This window comes from Typopeltis vanoorti, chromosome 10 (assembly GCF_054136105.1).
Source record: "Typopeltis vanoorti isolate ZY-2024b chromosome 10, IOZ_Tvanoo_1.0, whole genome shotgun sequence".
Classification (NCBI taxonomy): Eukaryota; Metazoa; Arthropoda; class Arachnida; order Uropygi; family Thelyphonidae; genus Typopeltis; species Typopeltis vanoorti.
Window position 1 is genome coordinate 90,189,888 of NC_143558.1, and position 25,463 is coordinate 90,215,350.

General features: G+C 35.3%; 1 protein-coding gene across 1 annotated transcript in view; it reads left to right on the forward strand.

Moving 5' to 3' along the window:
- Nucleotides 1-15,210: 15,210 nt before the first annotated feature.
- Nucleotides 15,211-25,463, forward strand: part of LOC150102583 (calmodulin) — a 96,460-nt gene continuing 86,207 nt past the window's right edge. Inside the window, exon 1 of the mRNA XM_090399405.1 lies at nt 15,211-15,453. Coding sequence (XP_090255531.1) covers nt 15,451-15,453 — 3 coding nt within the window. The 5' untranslated portion in view covers nt 15,211-15,450. The remainder of the gene's footprint in view (nt 15,454-25,463) is intronic.

Consider the following 25,463-nt stretch of genomic DNA (forward strand, 5'->3'; position numbering starts at 1 on the left):
TACATATTAAGATCATCATCTGGAGTATTCACATAGAGACAAGTTATTTTATCATTCAAACAGTACGTTAAATTGAGTGATTTGATCAACCATTATTCTACTGGCCTGACCTCAAGTAAGATGGAAAAAATGCTACAAAGCTATATCATATTTTTTATAATGTAGCCAGAGGGCAATTCATATCTTTTAATACAAGAAAACAGCAGTGGTCTAATCAACAACTTAAGTATATGTCAAGGCTAAGATCCTGGAGACCTACATTCCTAATTATAATTAACTCCCAGAATAAAAGGTAATGTGGCCAAAAATATGTACCATCCATATTCTTTGGATTTTTAGACCATCACTATTGCTAATACAGGGTAGTTAATTAGAATTTCACAGGGCTCCTTAAATTTACACTCATACCATGTTTTGATAAATGAACAGGTGGCTTTCCAGTCAATTCTATGTAGAGTATTCAGGACATGATCAAAGGCAAGATTTACTACAGTTATTAAGCTTCATGTGGGGGAATTTCAGGAATTGCATATCCATTTGGAGGCATCATCTATCTCATTTACAGATTCTCAAAGATTTAACTAAATCTAAAGTTCTAATATCACAAGTACGTTCCACCATGTGCTGCTTAAGGTAGGTTCTCTCTCTCAATAATTCTATAAATTACTTGCATTCATCCCCCAGTCTATATCTCTACAGTCTTTGTAATCATAAGATTTCTGTTTATGCCATTTCCAGATGATCCTGGTCTGGAGCAGCAGCACCACCCAAATGAGTATTGTGTTGTTACCCCCCCCCCCCCCAATCTCACACCAGACTAATCTATTTCCTGTATTATTCATACTATCATCATCACCCTTTACCAGGAATGACACAAATGATTTATTTGCTCTACATCAGAAATTAAATTGTTGCGAACAATTTAATTTCTGAGGTAGAGCAAATAAATCATTTCCATGTTTTTTGGATAGGCTGTAATCATTATACAGTCGATCACCAAAAACGTTCTAAAATTAAACACAAAATGGAATTTAGTTGTATGAAAATTATAACTGAAACTGGATCATCTACAAAACTTATATTAAATTTCATGATTAACAACTGAACATTTTCACAATGTTAATCTACACATTGCTAAAGAAAACCCAATGAATTTTTTCTAAAAAAAAATTCTGAGCATATATTTATGAGATGACGTCTTCTTTATAAAGGTTTCCAAACCTCACCATAATTAAATTCTAGGACTCCGCACACTCTCCTATGTCTATGGCTGGCCGATGACACCTAAGCAACTATGTACTTTGTTTCCTCTACAAAAACAATCCTGAAGCAATTTTAAATATTTTCACAATATTAATCTACATATTATTGCTAAAGAAAATCCAATGGATTTAAAAAAAAAAAAAAAAAAAAAATTCTGACCATTTATATATATATATATATAAACCAAGTAGGAATTAAGTGAATGACTAGTAATATAAAGCAGGAGCTGAAAAAAAAAAAACATGCAGAAGGAATACAAACAAGGTGATCAAGCATGCCCATGAGCAGAAGTATAAGCAAGAAGGGAAACTGTTATGGTAAAGAAAATTAGCTAAGCAGGCCAAAATAAATCCAAGTTTTTTTGTTACATAACAAGTAAAGGAAAGAATGATTATGGAAAGCTGCTAACTTTATTCAGTGCTGATGGCAGGAAAGTTACAGAAGCAGAAGAAATAGTTAAGTTACTAAGTGATCACTTTGAAAGGGTATATCATCCAAATGGTGACTTTGCAGTGGACAGACTGATGTGAACATTGAGGTAGATGAACTGGAGGTACTCAGTATATTGAAAAATATCAATGTGAATACAGAAGTAGGCTTGGATGGTATGTCTGCCATGAGAATGTGCAAGTGAACTGGCTGTGCCTCTGATGAAGTTGTTTAATCTAAGTTAGCTTTGGCAAGGTTCCAAGGGAGAGGAGAGAGAGGGTAACATAGTTCCATTACATAAAGGTGGTTCCATGACAGAAGCAGCAAATTATAGACCAATCAGCACATCCAAAGTGATGGTTAAAGTATTGGAAAAGCTGGCTAAAAGTAAAATTCAGGAATGATACTTTACTTTATAAGGGATGACATAGCTTTGTAAAAGGCAGGTCCTGCGTAAGTAATTTATTCACATTTTATAATAAGGTGACAAAACTGGATAAAGGAAATGGCTACACCATGATACTGCTGGACTTGGCAAAGGCATTTGATAAAATGCTGGATGGAAAACTATTACATATGTTGAAGCAAATGGGAATGGATATGAGGCTGGTGGCATGGATGGGGGGGGGGAAAGATAGACATCAGAGGGTTGGTTGGTTTCTAGTTTATTTGGTACAAAAACTACAAAGGTCATACTGTACCATACTAAAGGTTATAAGCATTTACAGAAAAATAATTTCATAAAACAGCATCTCTAGGTAAACACAACTGCTGCAGAGGGCACAGCAACACACAAGATCAGAAGTTATTACAGTAGTGCAAAAATAGTTAACAATATAAGTTAATACATAAAATATGAAACACTAAGCCAAGGAACACAGTATCTACATATATGTAAAATTATAATAGATGCCTTTATAGCAGTACAAAAATAGGCAAAAAGGGATTATTATACAATATGCATGTATGAAAATTAAATTTAGTAATGCAGCAGAAACAGAATTTAGAATACATATAAACAGAATTACTAGAAAGTACACAAATACGTAAGATGTCCTACAGCATTACATGATTATTCGAAAAATAAAGCAATAAATAAGATGCATACACAAAATAATTATCTATTTATGTACTGCTGAAACCCCTGCAGTACATAAATAGATAATTATAGGTTAACATATGTATATACAAAACAAGTCAAGGAAAGCAGTGTCTACATCTAAGAAGATTACAACAAACATTATTATACTAATAAAAGGAATTATTATATACAGCATTGATGCATAAAATTTAAGTTTAGCATTATGGTATTTACATATTAACAAAATTACAGCAGAGTGATACAAATATACAAGATCAAGGCCTATGATAATACATAATTGGTCAGAGGGTGGTGTATGGTAGAGTGGAATCAAGGTGACTAGCGTAGTGCTCCACGGCTCTGTACTAGGACCACTACTCTTTAATTTGTATATTAATGATATAGCAGAAGATTTGAAGGAGGAGGGATATTCAGTTGATTTCTGACGATACAAATCTAGAGAGGACAATAGTTGATAAAGGTAATGTAGATATCTTACAAGATGATTTAAATAAATTGGCAGTGCGGGCAAAGGTTGTCAGTCAATGTTGTAAACTAATGAACTATGGGATGAAAAGATTGCACACTTCGTATCATAATGATGGTACTAGTTTACAGGAAATTGAGGCTAGGGATATGGGGATGATGGTAGATAGAGATTTGAAATTCAGATAATGTATTGCAAGAGTTGGCAAAAATAGCTCAGAGGATTGGATACTGAAGAGAACATTGACAAGTAAAGATAGAGAAGGTTATTATTACTCTTTATAAGACTATGATTTGACCACATGTTGACTACGGTGAACAGATTTGCTCACCTGATTTTTTTCAGGAATCAGGAGGTTGTGAAGAGAATTCAGAGACGAGGAACCAAGCTGGTGACAGGTGAGGATGTGCTGCAGAGTTTAGCTGACAGACAGAGCAGAAGGGATATGATTTAAATAATCATAATACTGGAATTAACTCATGTAAAATATTATTTAATAAAGGAGATATGATAGTAAGTTATAAGTTACTAAAGGAATTCTATAAGACTGACACAGAAGAAAAATTTTTCAATACATGGGAAGTTAGGAGAAAACAAGGAGTCAGAAGCTAAGAGTGTACAGATTACATTCCTTTCTTTGAGAGTGGTGAATGATGACTGTAATGCAAAAGCACCCCAACAGTGATGGAGATGTATGACAGGTACCGTGTTAATGAATAGAGTGGGTCACCAGTGATGAGCTGCTTGACTCCATGGAGTGCCCATATAAATAATTATAATTTCCAAATGAATAGTTAAAAGACAAATGCACATGCATGTTTTTGGTGTTTGTTTGGTATCTATTTATTATGAATCACTCACATTTGAATATTGTATGATACCTTATCTAAGATAAATGACCGAGTACCGCATTAGCGCAAACTCCCAACAGGATACGCTTTGGTTAGTGTATCCTCTCTCCAGCCAAAAGGCTGCAGGTTCGAATCCTGCAGTGGGCATGGATGTTTGTTATTGTCTGTGAAAATACTATTGATGGTGGGAAGTAGATGACATTGGTGTAGTTGCAATTCATTGTAGTTGGTGAATTGAGTGGTAGAGACAGAGTTGTGGAGTGGGTGCTCTCCCTCGATAAGTCTTTGGACTCCCTGGAGGTGTCACATAATAATAATAATAATAAATATACCTTTTAATTACACTATGTTCTAGTTTTAGTCAGTGTCCTCTTCTGGCTTTCTCTTAATGAACCAGAAAACAATACTATTCTTATTTTTGAGGACAGCAATATAAAAATTTGTTTGGTTTGTTAAGTGATACCAAACAGATAATTTTAATAGTATGTGCTAAACTGGGATGAACGTGTTGTTAAAATTAACAATGTTTATTTCCATGTTACACTTCACTAGAATAATTTACAGCAAAAAAGAGAAATAATTAAACAAGTTTAATTGTTTCAATATTTTATCTCAGTCACAGAGATAGATAGCATCAGGAATACAATGTTAAAATTCTAACACACACACACACACACACAAAAGCATACAAGAAACAGTAAGTGAAAGAAATTAGATAGAATAAAGACCTCTGAGGAACACCCTCTGTGGGTGCTGTTGGTTAGCCTAATAATTAAAATTTCCCAAATTTTATGAAGTTTAACACAACCATATTAATTATGGATATTATTTCTGGGAAAACTCCCATGCTACTCCTCTTAACAAACTATTATATTTACAGCTATTTTGCCTGCTTCTGTTTAGGAGTGCCCCTGTTTAAATGTCATTGACTTTTTTACTCACGGATTCTTAGGGCATTGTAGACGTATATTTACCAATAAATATATGTAGCATAAAGGAAGAGAAATTTACACATGCCTTTTTCTGGGTGTTGTGTTTCTTCTTTCTGCGATGTCCAAACTACTGCGTGTGTGTGTGTGTGGTGGTGGTGGGGGGGTTAGGCAATGTGGGAGAATTAAAATAGAAATGGAAAAAAACCCGGGTCTTTTGAATAATATATATAGAGATGGGCGGAGCATTTTTTTATATTTATATAGGGTGGAAAAGGGTGAAAAACAGCAACTGATTTTTAGAGGGGATGGTTTACAGGAGAAACAGAAATAGCTGTTCATGCCCTTGAACAAAAACATACCCTGCAGATCGACAAGGCGATCATAGTAAAGACAGACAAGACAATGCTTAGAATATCAGAAACAATAGCCATAAAATGTGATGCAAACTCTATCAACGTCCACAGGCCATATATAATCTCTGAGGTTTGGAAGCTTCACAACATAAAATTGAGGTCACAACCCCGACCAATAGGCGATAACACAAACACTTCAAAAGCAGAAGCACCTACCCGACCTGACGTAGCATCCACTTCCTCCATGTGTTCAGACGACGACCAAGCATAGTTCAAACCGCACCCCCCCCCCTCTAAAAATCAGTTGCTGTTTTCAATCCCTTTCACCCTATATAAATATAAAAAAAAAAACTCCGCCCATCCCTAATAATATAATATACAGGGTGTTCGGGATAAATTTGACAGTTTCGTAAGGTAAAAGAAAATCTTCTTTGTATCTATTAAATTTAATGAATTGACAAAAAAACATTACAGGCAGAGTTAATTACAATACTATCAACAAGATTTACTCAAAATAACCACCATTAGCATCGATCACAGCTTCAATTCTGCTTCGGAACCTCGAACAAGCTGATGCTACAGTCTCCCTGGGAAGGGCCGCAAAAAATGTTTTAATTTTATCCATTAACTGGGCTTTTGTATTACTGGAAGTGCGATTGGTGTCTTTTTCAACTGCGCCCCATACAAAATAATCCATGGGGTTAAGGTCTGGGGAGTTTGGAGGCCAAACATTTGGACTGGTGAAGTTGTAGAAATTTTCAGACAACCATTTTTGACTTTTCCCAGAGGTGTGGCAAGGGGCCGAATCCTGCTGCCATACATACGGCCTACCATTGGCTACCCTTGTTATCCAGGGCTTGACTACAGTTAGCAACTCCACGAACAAAGCCCGAATTCCAATGCCAGGGTTCTTCAACACCTGTTCCTGCAGATTTGCGAGGAATTCTGCTGTACGAACGCAATCAGATCGTCTGCTAGGGATCTTTCTTCTTGCTACATCCTCGTAGTCACCATTGCAAGTCTCTAGTTCATGCCTGATTGTTTTTACTGTATTCAGGGAGCATTGGGCAGCAGTCGTAATATCCTTATTTTGATGGCGGGCACGAATCATCATGATACAAGTTATTCTCTTCCATGATTCAGGTGGGTTCCAGCTATCCATCCTTTCTGACATCTTGTATATGAATGAAGAAGGGTCCAAACTTTTAAATGAAGAGAAGTGTGTGTTAATACATGTAACTTACGGAAAAATATAATTAATTATAAATATGTCAAATTTATCCCGAACACCCTGTATATGTGTATATATATATATTATTAAAAAAAACCCAGGTTTTTTCCATTTCTATTTTAATTCTCCCACATTGCATACCCCTCCCCCAACACACACAGTAGTTTGGACATCACAGAAAGAAGAAAAGCCACAACACCCAGAAAACGGTATGTGTAAATTTCTCTTCCTTTATGCTACATATATTTATTGGTAAACATACATCTTCAATGCCCTAAGAATCCGTGAGTAAAAAGGCAATGACATTTAAACAGGGGCACTTCTAAACAGAAGCAGGCAAAATAACCGTAAATATAATACATATTAATTATGATTAGGCTAATTTTTTAAGTCTACTGAAGATTCTGAAAAGAATCTTTTAAGTTTGTATTTGCTGCAATGGAGCATAGTGGTTTTCTTCCATCTGATTCTGTGCAAGGTATCCAAGGCATGGTCTGCTATTGACCATATTTATGGTGGCAGATCTCTCAGTCTGACCATAATATGATAATTTGCAAGAACAAGGAAACTTGTAAACATCTGGAATAGAGAGGAGAGGAAGCAGATCCATAAGAGAGAAGAAAAGGAAAGCTAGCTTCAAATGAGGTTTGTAAGAAGTGCAGAGATTAATTTCTTCCCTCTCACTCCTTCCGGCCAATTTCTACATGGAGCAAACTCTTAATACTACCAGTCTCAAACCTTCTATTTGGTTAAAATATACAGATGTGTTCTCTATTTGGCAACATGGCTCAGACACATTACTCTTTCCTCCACCACCTCAACAGTCAATACCTAAGCATCACATTCACTATTGAAAAAACAGCTTGCCTTTCTTACATACTCTAATCATGCACCTGCCCAATGATACCCCCCCCTTGTCAACAGAACCTGCAACCTGTTCCACCAAAGCTTCCCTTACAACAGAACTTGTCTTTATTCATCAAATCACCCTGTCCAATGGTTACAATGCAAAAAATAAATAAAATAAAATCTACAAATGATTTCCACTTAACTTCCACCTCCCTCTCAACATAAAGATTACAGTAATGCCATTACTATTCCCTATATCTGAGGCAGTTCAGATAAAATAGCCAGAATTTTGAAAAACAATCTCTGCTGCTTTCAAATCTCATTTTAAGCTGGTTTCTCTTCTCTGCTCTCTTAAGGATCTGCTTCCTCCCCCTCTCTATTCCAGGTGTCTACATGGTTCCTCGTTCTTGCAAATTATCATATCATGGTCAGACTGGGAGATCTGCTAACATCTACCTAATCTTATTATTATTTAATGTGGTTACCACCTATGAAAGGTTATTACTAAATCTATAGTGCATTTCTACTATAGTGGTACAAGGACCCTCTCCCCATTTTTGTCAATCATATATATATTTTTGTATTTCTTTTTATTTATTTATTTTTACATGGTCTGGAAATCCTGCTCGAGGGAGCAAACATGGAATTTTTTTCAGACCTCCAATAAGCAGGGCAGTGGTCTTACACCAGGCGATGAAATTTATCTTCCACTTAAATGAATATAGTTGTATTAAATTAATGAATATTCATTTAATTTGGGATGACTTCCCAAAATTAGGAAAACTTTAATTCTTAGGGCTCCTGCCCAACATCTAAGGCTAGCTAACAGCACCTATAGAATACACTCCTATAGGACTTTCGTCTATTCTATTTCTTTAATTCACTTATTGTTTGTGTTTTTCCACATGAGTTATTACAATTTTAACATTGTATTTCTGATGATGTCTCTGCAACTGAGACAACATACTGAACAATTAAACCTGTTGTTTAATTATTTCTTCTTTGTGCTGTAAATTATTCCATTAAAGTGCAACAATGCACATCAAGTACTATACTTCAGGAAAGCATGAAATATAAGAATAACAGAGGGAAATGCAACTATAATGAAGTCAATTAGGATTAAGGAAATTAAGCAGTTTTGATATAGAGAAGTCAGTTCTTTATGTATATCTTCTTCTACTTTTAATAAAATAGAAGATATACATGGAAGACAAAACATAGCCTACAAAATATTAAAGAAATTAAACAATAAAGAAAGAGATACAGCACAAATCAACATAATAAGAGAAACAGTGGATAGAACATGTACTGATATCAATTAGATTAGAAGAATTAAAAGAAGCAATAAAGGAACCAAAAAACAGAACAACTAGATAAGATGGCATGAATACAGAGCTTTGGAAATATGGCAGAGAATATTTAATCACAGATTCTTAAAATTAATAAATAACTGTTGGAGAAAATGGAAGGTTCCATTAGAATGGTATAAAGTTATATCTATATTTAAGAAAGACAGATGATTGTGGAAATTATGGAAGAATAAGTTTATTAAATACAGATTACAAAATTTACAGTAAATTTTTTTCATAAAAGACTTAAATTTGCAAACAATCTACAATCAGAAGAGCCAAATGGTTTCAGACATGAATTCTGGGTATAGACAATATTTGTGTTAAAAAAATTATTGAAAATAAAATGAGATTTAATTTAGTCATCTAGCTTTTATAGATTATCAAAGTTTTGCCACAATAGATTTCATTACGGAATATAATGAAAAAAAAAAAAAAAAAATAGCCATTACATCTGGTACAAACTATACAAAGTTTATGTTATTATTACTACCCCAAGACTCATCTGGGATCCTTTTATCACACACACACACACACACACACAGCTCGTCATACGTGTCTTAAACACACTCAAACTCCTTGCAGACACCACACTCTCAGGAAAGGCATTCCAATCATTTACAACTCTACACGAAAAAAAACCTGCCTCTCAAGCCCTCTTTATACAGTTTCCAGAGATGACCTCTGGTTCTCCACCCTGATCTCCCACTATTTTCTGTAGAACTTCTCCAGCAATGATCCTATAACAACTCCTTGCCAATTTGTCTCTATCATATCCCCCTTCTTCCTCCTGTCCACCAGACTCTGCAAATTACATCTTCTCAATCTTTCCTCATACTCGACATTCCAGAGGTCAGTCGCCTTTGGACCCTTTCCAACATCTCTTCATCCTTCTGAAAACCAGGTGACCAAACCTGGGCACAATAGTCCATATATGGCCTAATCAAAGCCTTATACAATGGAACAAGAACCTCCCTAATTCTACACGCCAGTGTCGTTCACATCATTCCCAGAAGCCTTTGTGTTGTCTTCACAATTTTTGCTGTGCTCTAAATTTTAGATCCTTATACGATATCACCCCCAGATCTCCTATTTCCTCCACCTCCAACAATATATCCTCACAAACATAAATTCTGCATCCCATCTTTGTTTTCCAAATTTTAAAACCTTACATTTTGCAACATTGAACTAACATCCCCATTTCTGTGCCCAATCACTCAATTTATTCAAGTCTTCTTGTAAGGCCACAACATCTTCACTACTCTTCATGGTTTGTCCCAACTTTGCATCATCTGCAAACAACTGAATATCTCCATCCAAATCTTCACCAATATCATTAATATACAATTAAACAGTAATAGCCCTAAAACAGACCCCTGAGGCACTTCACTAGTGACTTTCCTTTTCCTGGATATTGCTCTCCCATACACAACTTGTTGATACCTATCAGATAGCCAGTCTCTAATCCAATGCACTAATCTAATATCCAACCACATCTGCTCTAATTTGACTGTCAACTTATCATGAGGTACTCTATCAAAAGCCTTCGCGAAATCCAAGTATATTACTGTGTATCCTTCTCCTGTCCAAGGAAGCAGTCACTTTATTGTAATAAATAAGTAGATTATAAAACATTACCTCCCTTTAGCAAATTCATGCTGTCCAAAGATAATACCACTGTTGTCAACCCAAATCTGGATTCTAGTTCTCACAAGCTTCTCCAACAACATAACCACAACACCTGACACACAGATAGGCCTATAGTTTGATGCTTGAGTTCGATCACCTCCTTTATGAAGTGGCACAATCTTGCCCTCCTTCCACTCCTTAGGAACTTGACCGAGTGAGACTCGTATTAAAAAAATATGTCAAGGCAGGTGTCAACTCCAAGGCACATTCCTTCAGAATACGTGGTGATATATTATCTAGTCCCGCAGCCTTATTAACATCTAGTTTACTCAACTCCCCATACATCCCTTGCTCATTTACAGTCAGTCTCTCCTCCCCATCATCAACTGCTCTCAATCTCTCCATGAAGTCACATTCACAAGATTGAAAGACCATATTGTTATGAACTGCTCATTAAGTATCTCCACTACACATCCCACAACAGCTGTCTTTATACCATTTTTTCCAATCAATGTCATCCTTCCATAATCATTCTTTCTTTTGCTGGCTACATATTGAAAGAACACCTTAGGATTCTTTCTGGCTTCATTAGCTAAACTGCTGTTCATACCTTTCTTTAGCTACCCTCACCAACCAAGTCACCCTCCTTGCCTGGTCCTAGTGGAATTGGTTATTTCCACTTCTCTTATGCTGCCTCCATAATGCCCTATTTCTCTGTATTGCATGCTTAATCTCTTTATTCATCCATCTCATACCCACCTTATTTAACCTTCTCACCCATGGAATACATTTAGACATTGCATCTACTAGACTGTTTTTGAACCCCCCCCCCCAAGCTGCATTGATTTCTTTTCCAGCTAACTCCTCATTCCATGCTACACCCACATGCTGTCTCCTGAGCTTTTCATAATCCCCCCCCCTTGTAGTCCCACGTATACCTTTTTCTCACAGAGGTGCTCACACTGCTGGCAACCACCCAGGTAATCACCTCATGGTCACTCTCACCAATATAAATATACCAATATGTATAAAAACATACAAAAATACAGTTAAGTAATAAATTAACAGAAGAGATTGAAATTAAGCAAGGTGTTAGAGAGGGATGTCTATAACAGAACAAGATGCATTTGAGATCTTTGAAAAAAAAAAAAAATTCTCAGAAACGTCTATGGACGCATAAGAAGACGTAACCAAGAACTACATTAACTCTATAGATCCCTACTTATAGTTGAGATTCGAGAAAGCAGGTTGTGATGGCTTGGACATGTGGAAAGAATGGCGAAACAATCATTGGGAGAATAATACCTAATAAGACTTATCTGAGATGGGAATTAGGATGAAAAAACTTAAGACAAAAGGAATGGAAGAAGCTGGTGCATGCAGCTAAGAACCTTAGAGGTTCACTTAGCTAAAGAAGAAGAAACAGAAATAAGACAGGGATGTAACTTATATCCAACTCTATTCAAGATATATATCATATTAAAATATGGAAAACAACAATGAAACAAGTCATCTAGTTAACCACAAGAACTGTTATTAATACAATGCTGTATGGAGATATTCAGATTACATTACAAGACAATGAATTGACTTTAAAAAATATCAGTTTATATATTAAAGAAAATAAGCCAACAAGACAATTTAATAATTTCACAAAAGAAAACAAAACTCATGTCATTTAAAGGTCGAGATCATGTTAGATCAAGAATAGCCATAGAAAATAAAATAATACAAAGGTGACATCTTAATTATTTAGGCTGCACAATAACACTGTCTGAAAGAAAAAGACATGAAAAAAATAAAGAAATTTCAAACAATCTGTGGAAAAATTAAAAGGACACTAAATAAATAAAAAATAAACTCAATAAAAATTTTATAAAGTAACGGCCACTCCTACTCTTATTACATGGTTCAGAAACACAGACTATTATAATGAGAGTAAACTACAAGATGCAGAAATGAGATTTTTAAGAGCAGTTAAAGGATGCACAAAACTGGATCATATCAGAAATGAAGGCATCAGAAGAGAGCTAGATAAATTATCATCCTAAAGCCCATGGAGCTTTAGGATGATAATTTGAGCTGCCACAGACTCATCTAGGAGGCCCCTTTTGTCATACACAAGCTCATCATACCATGCCTCGAATACATTCGAATTCTCTGCGCTCTCAGGCAATGTATTCCAATCATTCACAACTCTCCATGCAAAAAACCTGCTTTTCACTCTCTTGCTCACACCCTCCTTATACAGCTTCTAGGGATGACCTCTTGTTCTTCTCTGATCTTCCACCATTTTATGAAAAAGCTCTTCAATGTTAATCCTACAATAACTCCTTACCAAGTTGTACATTTATCACATCACCCCCCGCTCCTATCCACTAGACTGTAAATTGCATCGTCTCAACCTTTCTTTATATTCAGCATTCCAGAGATCAGAAACTATTTTGGTCAATCACCTCTGAGCATGCTCCAACATCTCTTCATCCTTTTGAAAAAACCAGGTGACCAAGATCTGTTATTTCCTCTCACTCCAACAATATATCCCCATCAAGAGTAAATTATACATCCCATCTTTGTTTTCCAAATTTTAAAATCTAATGTTTTGGAACATTGCATCCCCACTCCTGTGCCCATTCAAGTCTTCTTGTAAGGCCACAACATCTGCTCTACTCCTCACAGTTCATCCGAACTTTGTAACATCTGCAAAAAAACTGAATATCCCCATCTTCAATATCATTAACATACAGGTTAAACAGTAATGGCCCTAAAACAGACCCCCAGATGCACACCACTAATAACTTTCCTCTTCTGGGATATTGCTCTCCCATATAAAACTTGATATCAGATAGCCAATATCCAATCCAATGCACTAGTCTAACATCCAACCCCCATCCACTCTGTTTGACTATCAACTAATAATGCGGTAATCTATCGAAGCCATTGCAAAGTCTAAGCATACTACTATGTATCCATCTCCCACATCCAATGCTGCTGTCACCTCATTATAATACCTCCATTAAGCAAATCCGTGCTGTCCAACAAAGATCATACCATTGTTGCCGACCCAATTTTAGATCCTGATTCTCACCTGCCTTTCCAACACCTGACACACATATTGGCCCACAATTTGATGCTTGAATTTTGTCACCTCCTTTATGTAGTAGTACAAATCTTTACTTCCATTTGCTCCTTTAGAACTTGACTAAATGTAAGACTCATATTACACACATGTGAAAGCAGATGTTAGCTCCCAGGAATACTCCTTCAAAATATGCAGTGATAAATCAAGTCGCATAGCCTTATTAATATCAAGTTTGCCAAATTCGCCATATTCCTCTTTCTCTTTTACAGTCAGTCTTTTCTCCTCATCCACTGCTCTCAAACTTTCCATGATGTCACATTCACAATGATGAGACCTTTATGAATTACTCATTAAATATCTCATCTATGGCCTTGCAACAGTTGTCCTGATACCATTTTGTTCAATCAGTGCTATCTCCGATGAATATATACAACGTAAATGAAAAGATCAAGGAATATGGAGAGAAATGGAAATAGCATCTATTTAGGATAGAAAGATATTGGTTACCAAAAGAGGTGGATAAATATGGACCAAAGGAGGGGGGGGGGGAGCAAAGCCAGAACAGGCAAATGCCCAATCCTTAAAGAGATGAAGAAACAAAGATGCAGAAGCAAGTTACCTACTTTATGGAACTGGCTTTAAGCCAGGAATGAGCGCAAGTTGAAGGACTTAGTAAAGGTTATAACAGACTTAAGTGGTGAGATGATCACAGAGTAAAAAGATGTTTCCATGACTTGAAGGGACTAACCGTGTGAGTATATGGTGAGACCACCATCTCGCGAATTGAAATGAAAAGCTTGGTGGGCCAACAGACGATAAGCCTTTGAACTGATGATATTTAATTTCCTGGCTAAACTACAAGGAAGCGACTACACAACAATATCGATAAACTAGTAATTAAACATTTACTTCGTAGGTCATCCTAGTTATGCTGGAGTGGGTCAGTCAAAGTGAGTAATGCTGAAATTTTAAGTCGCGTCTTATCACGTTTTGCATAATTAAAATTTTGCAATCTAGAATTAAACTGTAGTTAAACGTATATGCAACGAAAGAACAGAAAATTAACTGGGCAAGAAATATATTCCGTCATTTTCTAAAACCACATAGGAGAGATCATTGCAGAATATTACGAAAAAATGATAAAAGAAAAATTCGATAACTAAGTACAGAAATATTATTCATCTTATCCGACTTTTTAAAATTTTTGATAAGAACAGCACTGAATTAAAAGGAATTACTTAATACAGTTAAGATGGAAACCTTTTTTTTTTGTAGCAAAACCAAGACGTTTAATTAATTGATAACATATGTCGTAACATACCGAAATTTGGACATAACCACCGAAGCCATTAGAGAAAAAATACATTTTATATTTATACATTGCAGTATATGATCAACACCAATCATGTAAACGTCGACAATACATACCTCTTAAAAACACCCAACCTATACAGCACGCGTTCTCATTTCGACTGACCACTGCAACTAGTCAGGAAACAGATGACGCATTGCAGGTACATGAGAGCCAATCATACTTGCGTTAGGAAGAATCGCTGGGGATCATAGCCCGCGCTTTCGGTAAACAGAGGTGGAGATGCCTATGTGGAATCTTTGAAAAGTTACGCAGCAAAACCTAGACCACACGTTTCTGTTCCCATAAATGATGTTTAGAGAATTTACTTATCATTTGCACTCATAGTTTTGTAACATTACTTTAACAGTTACTAATAAATAGTTCACACATCTCTGTATATATTAATCTTTATAGCAGTGTGTCTGTATACATATTATTTGCAGCGAGGATTAATACACTACAGCACGTTGCATGATTGTCCGCGTTTAGTTCAGTTGCGTCCAAACCGTTGCGGGATCAACTATTTCTAAGTGATTGTCATAATTCTTATTCCATCCACCATGGTATGTAAAAATGAAATTCTGTTTCGGTGATTTAAGCAATATAAGAGAAAACGTGAATTATGTTTTCACTTATTTTGTTTTGCAGCCGATTTATTTTATACTAATGAAAGTAAAATCTTGGTTACATTAGGGAAGCGTTATTTGAGAACCTACGTATTGTCACCTAGTTGATTTTCAAAATATTTGCCGAATAAAGATAACAGAATCTGTGTTTTGACTTATTGTCAACATTAAAGATTTGTAAATGCACACAAGAACCACTGTTGACATATCTTGTGGGTAACTGTTTGACATACGATTAGGCTTAAGCTAGTCTGTATAAAGATCTTTTCTGACCAATTCCAGACTAGGTATTTTTTTTGTTGTTTTTGTTTTTTAAACGATAATTAACAGAAGAATTTCGGCTTTGAAGTTTAATAACTTAAACTCTTCAGTAAGATATGGCATATGAATTTGAATATTAAGTTATTAATTTTTTACGATTTTGGACATGGAAATATACGGAGTTAGAGCCATTTCTTACTAAATACACATTTATTTATTTATTTATTTTACATCCGTTAATTCACGCAATTGTGTATCCCTAGTCGATGAAACTATTTGTTTTCTTTACTCAATAATTTAATCGATTACACTATAACCATGCATGTTATTAGTCCTTGTGTTGAAAAGCGCATGTATGCCGGTGTGATTATTTAAATATAAAACTCGCAGGGAACCATTTTACTAAGTCAAATTCTTTTATTTTTCATTTAACAGATTCATGTTAACTTACATTCATGAAAAAACCCCTTACTTTCTTAATTCTATTCTTTTCCTATTATGTTTTTCAGTATATGTAATGACCATTTTGCTCAGCTAAATCTGTGGATATAATCTTATGACTGATATACCATAGTTACTGTAATTGTCATTTACACTAATCATTTTATGAAAAACTATAAAGCATGAAATACCAGAATGTTACAACTAAGCAGTCAAGCCAAAAAAATGAGTGAACAAAAGGATGCTTGTTAATTTGTCCTCCTTATTAATAGGATATCAATGCAACATTCTGATAACTTGCAGTAGACTTTCATGGACAAGTGTTGCATTTGCACATTTTAATAAAGAAGTAGCTGTTGATCTGAGTATTGTAAATATTTTTAATGTCATTATTTACCACCTGAAGATATTCACAAACATTGGTGTTGTGGTGGGATTCTAACCTGTGGCATATTAGTTGGAGAATGCAGATATTGCTTTGCCTATCAGTTTGTCTAAATGCTTGTATCAATTTAATGCCAGATGAATTAAATGAAAAGAGGATTGCATTGATCAATCCATGAGCTTATTAATTTACGCAGAGAAGGTGATAAAGTAAATTTTAGTCATTAAAATTTCAACATAAAACAAGATAAAATATTAATTTTTTGAAAACTGTTATAAATGCAATGGCTACATATGCAGGATGTGTGTGTATTATTAGACATTATCATCCATTGTATCACTGGCCTGTCTTCACACATCCTTTTCAGGAGAAATTGCTCTAGCTTTGGGATATGGGGGTGTTTAATTGTGACTGGTGAAACAACACAACTAATGTAGATAATATAATTTGTCATCTCCTTTTACAGGTGGTTCCAGGTTTTTGCTTTTGGTCAAGTTAAAAATATGCAGTTAGTGAGAAGAAGCATAGCCTGATTACTCTTTTGAAGACAAGTCACTTTTTTATTGTTCTGCCCTGAGTTACTGCTATTGGACCAGTTCTAGACAGTAGATATATTTGAGAATAGAGTTTTGTTCAGAATTCTATTTCACCTCGAACTGTGCCAGTGACACACCACATCTCCTGCAACCTTCTACCAGAAAGACCAAAGAATCTTGAGGACCCATATATACCAGAAAAGCCTTCTAGGTGTAATGGTATCATCCCCACTTGTACTTAAGAGGTGTGCTCCTGAATTAACACCTGTCATTTATCATCTCAGCATGCTGTTATCCTCTGTTGGCATCAATCCCCATGGCAGGTAAGTCCATGCTGAATTCATTCAAAGAAAAAAAGTGGAGTAAACTGTCCTCCCACAAAGTACTTGGAAGTGTCATGTAATAATAATAATAAACTGTCAACCTGCCACTGGCTTGGATTCTGTGAGTTAAGAACAATAGCAGATTTTGCCTATGATATCTAACTCTGGACAAGTGCTGTGAAAGTTAGCAGAAACCTCTACTTTGCACTTGATGTTTCTAAGGCATTTGATACGGTTTATGATAGAGGACATCACAGCGAATTACCATCTTATGGTTTGCATTCCACCACTTGTAATTTGGTCAGTGAGGCAACTTCTGTTTGTGTACAATTAACCTAGTGGTTGAAGACATAAAGATGTAAAAAATCAAGAATATAATTTTTCAAATATAGTATGCTTTTCTACCCAAGGGACAATGTTATAATTTACACCAATATTTTTAGTGTTTTCCTTATTTCAAGTACTGCATTCAAATACATTAATTAATAAGTACTTTTATTTAGTATTTTTTTATTTCTTTGAGAGCTGAATGGACTTGGACCTTCTAGTTGCATATTCACCTGTGCCTTAACTTGTATTGGATTATAGCATATTAGATCTAGGATTAAAGAATTCACTCTCATCAAGTAACACAATCTCTGCCAGAATGTAAATTAAAAAAAAAAAAAAAAAAGATTATGCACTACATAAATGTTTACAAATAAAAACAAGATGCAAATTGCATTTTTAAAGGAAATTAGTTTCACATTCATACAGCTGTTAAAAATTTAAAACATTAATGTTGAAAGTTTATTTTTCACTTGGTTAGAGTATAATAAATTTAGTTTAATCCTTTATCCAAGTGTGAGCAAACAAAGTTTGCGCCTGAAAGTATCTTCAGGACTGGGGTAAGGTGGTACAACACCAGGGCACTCCTTGCAAAGGTGGAGCAAGCCACCAACACTCCTATCTCAGTATCTCCCATAATGCAAAACACATCTCCTTGCAGATATGTCTAATGTTATGCATTAAGGGAAGGGCCACAACCCAGACTAGTTTCGACCTTTATTGAGGTCTCTTTAGTGGGAGCCAGGCCCAAGTGGAGATACCAGGCAGAAGCATTAGCAGGTCATCTCTACATATAGGAGTTGCCAAATAGTGTGCCACCCTTTTTTTAATAAATTACTCTGGATTTAGAGAAAGATGTTGAAAGTTTATTTTTCACTTGGTTAGAATATAATAAATTTAGTTTAATCCTTTATCCAAGTGTGAGCAAACAAAGTTTGCACCTGAAAGTATCTTCAGGACTGGGGTAAGGTGGTACAAACCTTACCCCAGTCCTGAAGATACTTTCAGGCGCAAACTTTGTTTGCTCACACTTGGATAAAGGATTAAACTAAATTTATTAAAACATTAATATAATACCACTTATCTTTGTTTCTCAAAGTGTAGCATGTAGTGCATGTTCTGAGTACTTATAAATACACATTTTTTGCATAAATACTTGGTACAACTATTTTTCAAATCACAGTAATACAACACGATTCCCCCCCCCTCCATTGCTATTGCTAATAATCATTGCCAGATATTAGGCTTAAACACACAGTGCAGGTTGCAAATGGTTGTATGAATGCTGATGAATTAACCAGTTTGTACAGACATTTTTAATTTTAAAAATATTGTTAAATACAGAGAATAAAATCTGGTAACATTATTTATACACCAGCTCAATGTAAATGAAGCATGGCACATTGAAATGAAATGACTTACCGAACAATATTTTCTCATATAGGCACCATTTGGAGAATATAGTAAAACTACTATGCACAAAAGGAGAAAGGTGATTTAATGTGCTAGACCTGATATGTTGGCAGATTTTCCAGCTTCTTCATAATATGCCAACTTTGTAAGTACGTGAAAATTTGTATGCCTCGAATTGAGAAGAAAAAAGTTGATCTTCTGGGGAGCAGATAAGGATAATAAGCTTGATTTGGAGGTTTGGAAGTTGTTGGAGTAATTGCCTTGTTATAGCTGCCAGGATAATCCATACATTCCACTTCCATGCACATTTCTTGCTTCATTATCTAAATTATTTTATTTTGTGACACTTCCAAGGAGTCCAAAGACTCGTTGAGGGAGGGCACCTACTCTACAACTCTGTGTCCACCAACTACACCCAACTTCTATTACCATTGTCTACACCAATGCAATCTACTGCCCATCACTAGTATTTTTTGTCTGTAAATTGCATGTGTTCCCAAGGCCAATTTGTCTGTATGCAGGATGAAAAACCTGAGTTTTTGGAAGAAAAAACACTGCTACCTCCGCATGAGATTGGCTAACTCACCTTCAATTGAAAAAAACCTATATTACGATTTCTCCCATCATGACAACAATCGAACTTCAGGTGCAACTTAATGTTCTTCCAGTTGCGTTACAGAGGCACTTGAATATGAGTAGATGATACCTTAACCTTCCATCTGGCTAGGATGTATATACACATCCAGCAAAACCTGTATATGATTCAGACCACCTGTTGAAAAGACATGGATATGAAGTGCAATTTGATTGTCATGTCAATTAGAAGGTGTGATAATCCTTCATGCTGAGGAAAACACTTAACCAGATTATCTCTGGTACAAAGCTACGTTCAGTTACCTATAGCATGAAATGCAGTTGCTTGCTGTTTGCTCAGTAATTGGAAGTTATATTAGACTGAATACCCACAAGTCATATTTATTTTTTGCTACTTGTTTTATCGTGTAATTATAGTTTTTATAATCCTTTCATACTTTTGTCACTTAATGTTGTATCACTTTGGAAGATCAATGTCATTATCAGTTTGTTTGCTAATTATCTTAGTCTGCAATACATTTTATTCTCCCAAAACTTCATTCAAGATAATTATTTCTGTCAAACAATTATTTTATAAATTCATGAAAATCCGAATCTTAACATAAATGCAGCCTCCATCAGTTTCAAATTAAGTTTTTATTTTTTTATTCATAATCTTAGCTCGAAGGTTAGTTCACAGATTGCGTGATGGTTCGCAATTTTGCTTTATCATCATCATCAAATTCCTGCCATGTACACTCAAGGGGTGTACAGGATATGATAGTACTACATGAAAAATTTACATCATTGCTAACTTCCTATCTACAATTTTTCTCCAAATCAGCCTGTTACTTGTCAAGGCTCCAACATTATCAGATCTTATATTTCTATTATCTAAGGCACTTTGTACCGTATCAATCCACCTATATCTTGGTTTTCCTCTGGGTCATTTTCCTGCCAACCTGGCAGAGAACACTTGTTTTGCTAATCTTTCCTTGCCCATTCTGTTTAAGTGACCATACCACCTGAGATTAGTTCTGCTAATGCATTCCTAGATGCTGACAATGTCAAGTTTTTCCCTAATATCCCCATTTTTAATATGATATTGCCATTGATGCCATCGGTTCATCCCCCTAATTTTTCTCAGGACTCGTATCTGCAGTCTCTAGTCTTTAGTCAAGTGTTTTACTTCTGACCCAGCTCTCAGATCCATAAGTTTAAATTGGTTTGAACACTGTTTTGTGTATAGCTAATTTAGTGTTTTGGCTAATTTCTCTCTTATTCCATATAATTTATTCAGTTGACTTTCTACCATACCAGCTTTGTTGATTCTGTTGTCTATTTCCATATTTAATTACCATCTCCACTAAAAATCATACCTAAGTAGCTGAAATGTTTTACTTGTTCTATAGGTTTGATATTTTCATTGTCTTTGTCTTGTTACTGTTGACCTTCATATCACATCTATTACAACAGTTATTCAATTTAGTCAGAGAATCTTGCAGATGTGTATGTAGTGGATTTATTTAGAAGTATAACATCGTCTGCATAAAGCAAAGAGCTGACATTAACATCTCCAATTTCGATATCAGGTTTAATGCGACTTTCCTTCATAATGTGATCCATATAGATAATGAATAACAGAGGGGATAATGTACATCCTTGTCTCACACCAGATTTAACATTAAACCATCTTCCTGAACCTCCTTTTGCTTTGATTTATAGAGAATTATATGTAAATCTTGAATCATATCACATAATGTATAATCTTTATAATGTAATCTGTCATTCTTTGCACTTCAACTTTCTTGTTTTTTTTAATCACTCACTAGAAATCGAAATAAACGGTGGTTATGAAGTCAACTTATGTACATATTTTCGGCTAATTTTGATATTAAGCGGCAGTTATGAAGTAGCGAAACGTTCCCTACATTTTATCATTAATACAGAAACATGTATAAGTGCATAGGTCAAAATGAAATTTCATTTCCAAAATTTTCATAATAGAATTACAGGGTGTTCGGGATAAATTTGACAGTTTCGTAAGGAAAAAGAAAATCTTCTTTGTATCTATTAAATTTAATGAATTGACAAAAAAACATTACAGGCAGAGTTAATTACAATACTATCAACAAGATTTACTCAAAATAACCACCATTAGCATCGATCACAGCTTCAATTCTGCTTCGGAACCTCGAACAAGCTGATGCTACAGTCTCCCTGGGAAGGGCCGCAAAAACTGTTTTAATTTTATCCATTAACTGGGCTTTTGTATTACTGGAAGTGCGATTGGTGTCTTTTTCAACTGTGCCCCATACAAAATAATCCATGGGGTTAAGGTCTGGGGAGTTTGGAGGCCAAACATTTGGACTGGTGAAGTCGTAGAAATTTTCAGACAACCATTTTTGACTTTTCCCAGAGGTGTGGCAAGGGGCCGAATCCTTCTGCCATACATACGGCCTACCATTGGCTACCCTTGTTATCCAGGGCTTGACTACAGTTAGCAACTCCACGAACAAAGCCCGAATTCCAATGCCAGGGTTCTTCAACACCTGTTCCTGCAGATTTGCGAGGAATTCTGCTGTACGAACGCAATCAGATCGTCTGCTAGGGATCTTTCTTCTTGCTACATCCTCGTAGTCACCATTGCAAGTCTCTAGTTCATGCCTGAGATTGTTTTTACTGTATTCAGGGAGCATTGGGCAGCAGTCGTAATATCCTTATTTTGATGGCGGGCACGAATCATCATGATACAAGTTATTCTCTTCCATGATTCAGGTGGGTTCCAGCTATCCATCCTTTCTGACATCTTGTATATGAATGAAGAAGGGTCCAAACTTTTAAATGAAGAGAAGTGTGTGTTAATACATGTAACTTACGGAAAAATATAATTAATTATAAATATGTCAAATTTATCCCGAACACCCTGTAAAATTGTATTTTGCCTTTGGCTAACCCCATCCCCCAAAGTATCACACACATACAAATATAGCTAAGTTTCTTGTGCACTTTTTTTTTTGTTTGTTTAAATTCATTATTTTTCCAAAGTAATTGTACCACATAACTTTTAATATTCTGATACTGAAATTAAGTTCTGATTATTAGAAATTAGCAAATTTTGTATATTTTCTCATTTATATTATTTCCTGATAACTATATATCATAGAATTATGTGATATTGGGGAAATTAATGTTTAAAAAAAACATTTTCATAAAAAACAGTGTCATCCTACAAAAGCATTATCAGATTAAAATATTTCGAATGTAAATCAATCAAAAAGGTGTTAAAAAAATTTCTGTGTGTATTTGGCTGTTTTAAGGACTTTTTAGTGTGTCTACTGGATGTGTTCTTTCCTCACTTTCTCAATAATTTTCATTAGCTTACAGCTTGTTACTCAAGCAGAAAGGAATATTAGCAAGTATATCTAAGACACAATTCATTTTTGAGATGGCAAGTAGTAGCATCAGTTTTGAAGTACTGATACTTTCCCTTTTAGTGATTCACTTATCTTCTGCACAAAAACGTCTAAACTACATGCAAAATCGCTATCTTCGTAACTAGAAATATTTCCCTCACCAACATCAGTAGAGTAAGAGCTACTTGAAAGGAAAAGACTCCAACTTTTCTACATCTCCAAAACTTTTTTTACCCCATACAAACAAAATTCATGTATAAGTGCTGCGCTTCAACTGATGATGTTTTCAAAAGCAGATTGAAATGTAAGCAGTATATTCTCCCAAAGAAAGCAAAGTATGGGATAAAAAAAGAAAAGTTCTGGAGATGCAGAAAATTGTAGCTGTTGCTCTACTGATGTTGATGAGTTAAATTTTTTTAGCTGTGAAGATAGCAGTTTTGCATGTTAGACATGCCTTCATGAGAAAAATGGGTGATCGTCACTAAACATATACCAGCTTGTCCACAGTTTCCATTCATAGGTGAGCCAGGAACTACTGAAGATTTTGACATAGCAAAGTTTAGGCTTTTTCTGTCTATTTCTAAATGATGATATTCTTTCTTTCATAATGGAACAGACTTATCAACATCAGCAAGTTGAGTACAGTGAAAAAGCCAACTCTCCAAATGTATTTCTACATTTATTTGTAGAAAAAACGTCTTTTTGGTGTTCAGCCATGTGTATTTCTACAGATCTTCCTGTCTGTCCTACGTAGCAAATCCCACAAGAGCAATGGATTTTGTAGACGCCTGGTTTTTTAAGAGGATGATGAGGTGGTTTTTTCTACAAATAAATGTAGAAATACATTTGGAGAGTTGGCTTTTTCACTGTACTCAACTTGCTGATGTTGATAAGTCTGTTCGTCACTGAGTGATCGTCACTAAACATATACCAGCTTGTCCACAGTTTCCATTCATAGGTGAGCCAGGAACTACTGAAGATTTTGACATAGCAAAGTTTAGGCTTTTTCTGTCTATTTCTAAATGATGATATTCTTTCTTTCATAATGGAACAGACTTATCAACATCAGCAAGTTGAGTACAGTGAAAAAGCCAACTCTCCAAATGTATTTCTACATTTATTTGTAGAAAAAACCACGTCATCATCCTCTTAAAAAACCAGGCATCTACAAAATCCATTGCTCTTGTGGGATTTGCTACGTAGGACAGACAGGAAGATCTGTAGAAATACACATGGCTGAACACCAAAAAGACGTACAGTACAAAAGAGAACAAAAAACGGGTCTTGCTTTCCATACCACTTCCACTGGACACGATGTACTCTGGCAAAAAACGACGATGTCATACATAGAAAACAACAGTTATATAAGAAAATTTAAAGAAGCTGCTAATATGCTGAAAAACCCAACCCAATGTAATAAAAACCAAGGTTTAATTCCCCAAGTGTGGTCACCTCTAATAAAAAAATCTACCTCAATCTGAGCTCGGACTGTATGAACGAGAACAAGAGACATCGTCCAGTATTGTTCAACATCAAACGTTTTATATCTGCATTCTGCTATTTGAGTTTATGAATAGCCAGACGGTTATGATTTGTATTTATTAATTCTCTTGTTTAAACTTTAAGTTATACTATTTACCCCCCTGAAGATTTAAATCCTACGATTTACGAAACTTGTCGGGAACTATTATTTCAGTATTTTGTATAACTGAATAATAAAAAATGTGGTGTAATCACCGAAATATATCTTTTATAATAAATTTAGTTTAATCCTATCCAAGTGCAAGCAAACAAAGTTTGCGCCTGAAGTATCTTCAGGACTGAGGCAACTCGTGGTAAAGGTGGATCAAGTTCTCATCATCATCATCATCATCAAATTCCTGCCATGTACCCTCAAGGGGTGTACAGGATATGACAGTACTACATGAAAAAATTACATCATTACTAACTTCCTATCTACAATTTTCCTCCAAATCAGTCTGTTACTTGTCAAGACTCCAACATTATCAGATCTTATATTTCTATCGTCTAAGGCACTTTGTACCTTTTCAATCCACCTATATCTTGGTCTTCCTCTGGGCCGTTTTCCTGCCAACCTGGCAGAGAACACTTGTTTTGCTAATCTTTCCTCTCCCATTCTATTTAAGTGACCATACCATCTGAGATTAGCTCTGCTAATGCATTCCTGGATGCTGACAATGTCAAGTTCTTTCCTAATATCCTCATTTTTAATATGATATTGCCATCTGTTCACGCCTCTAATCTTTCTCAG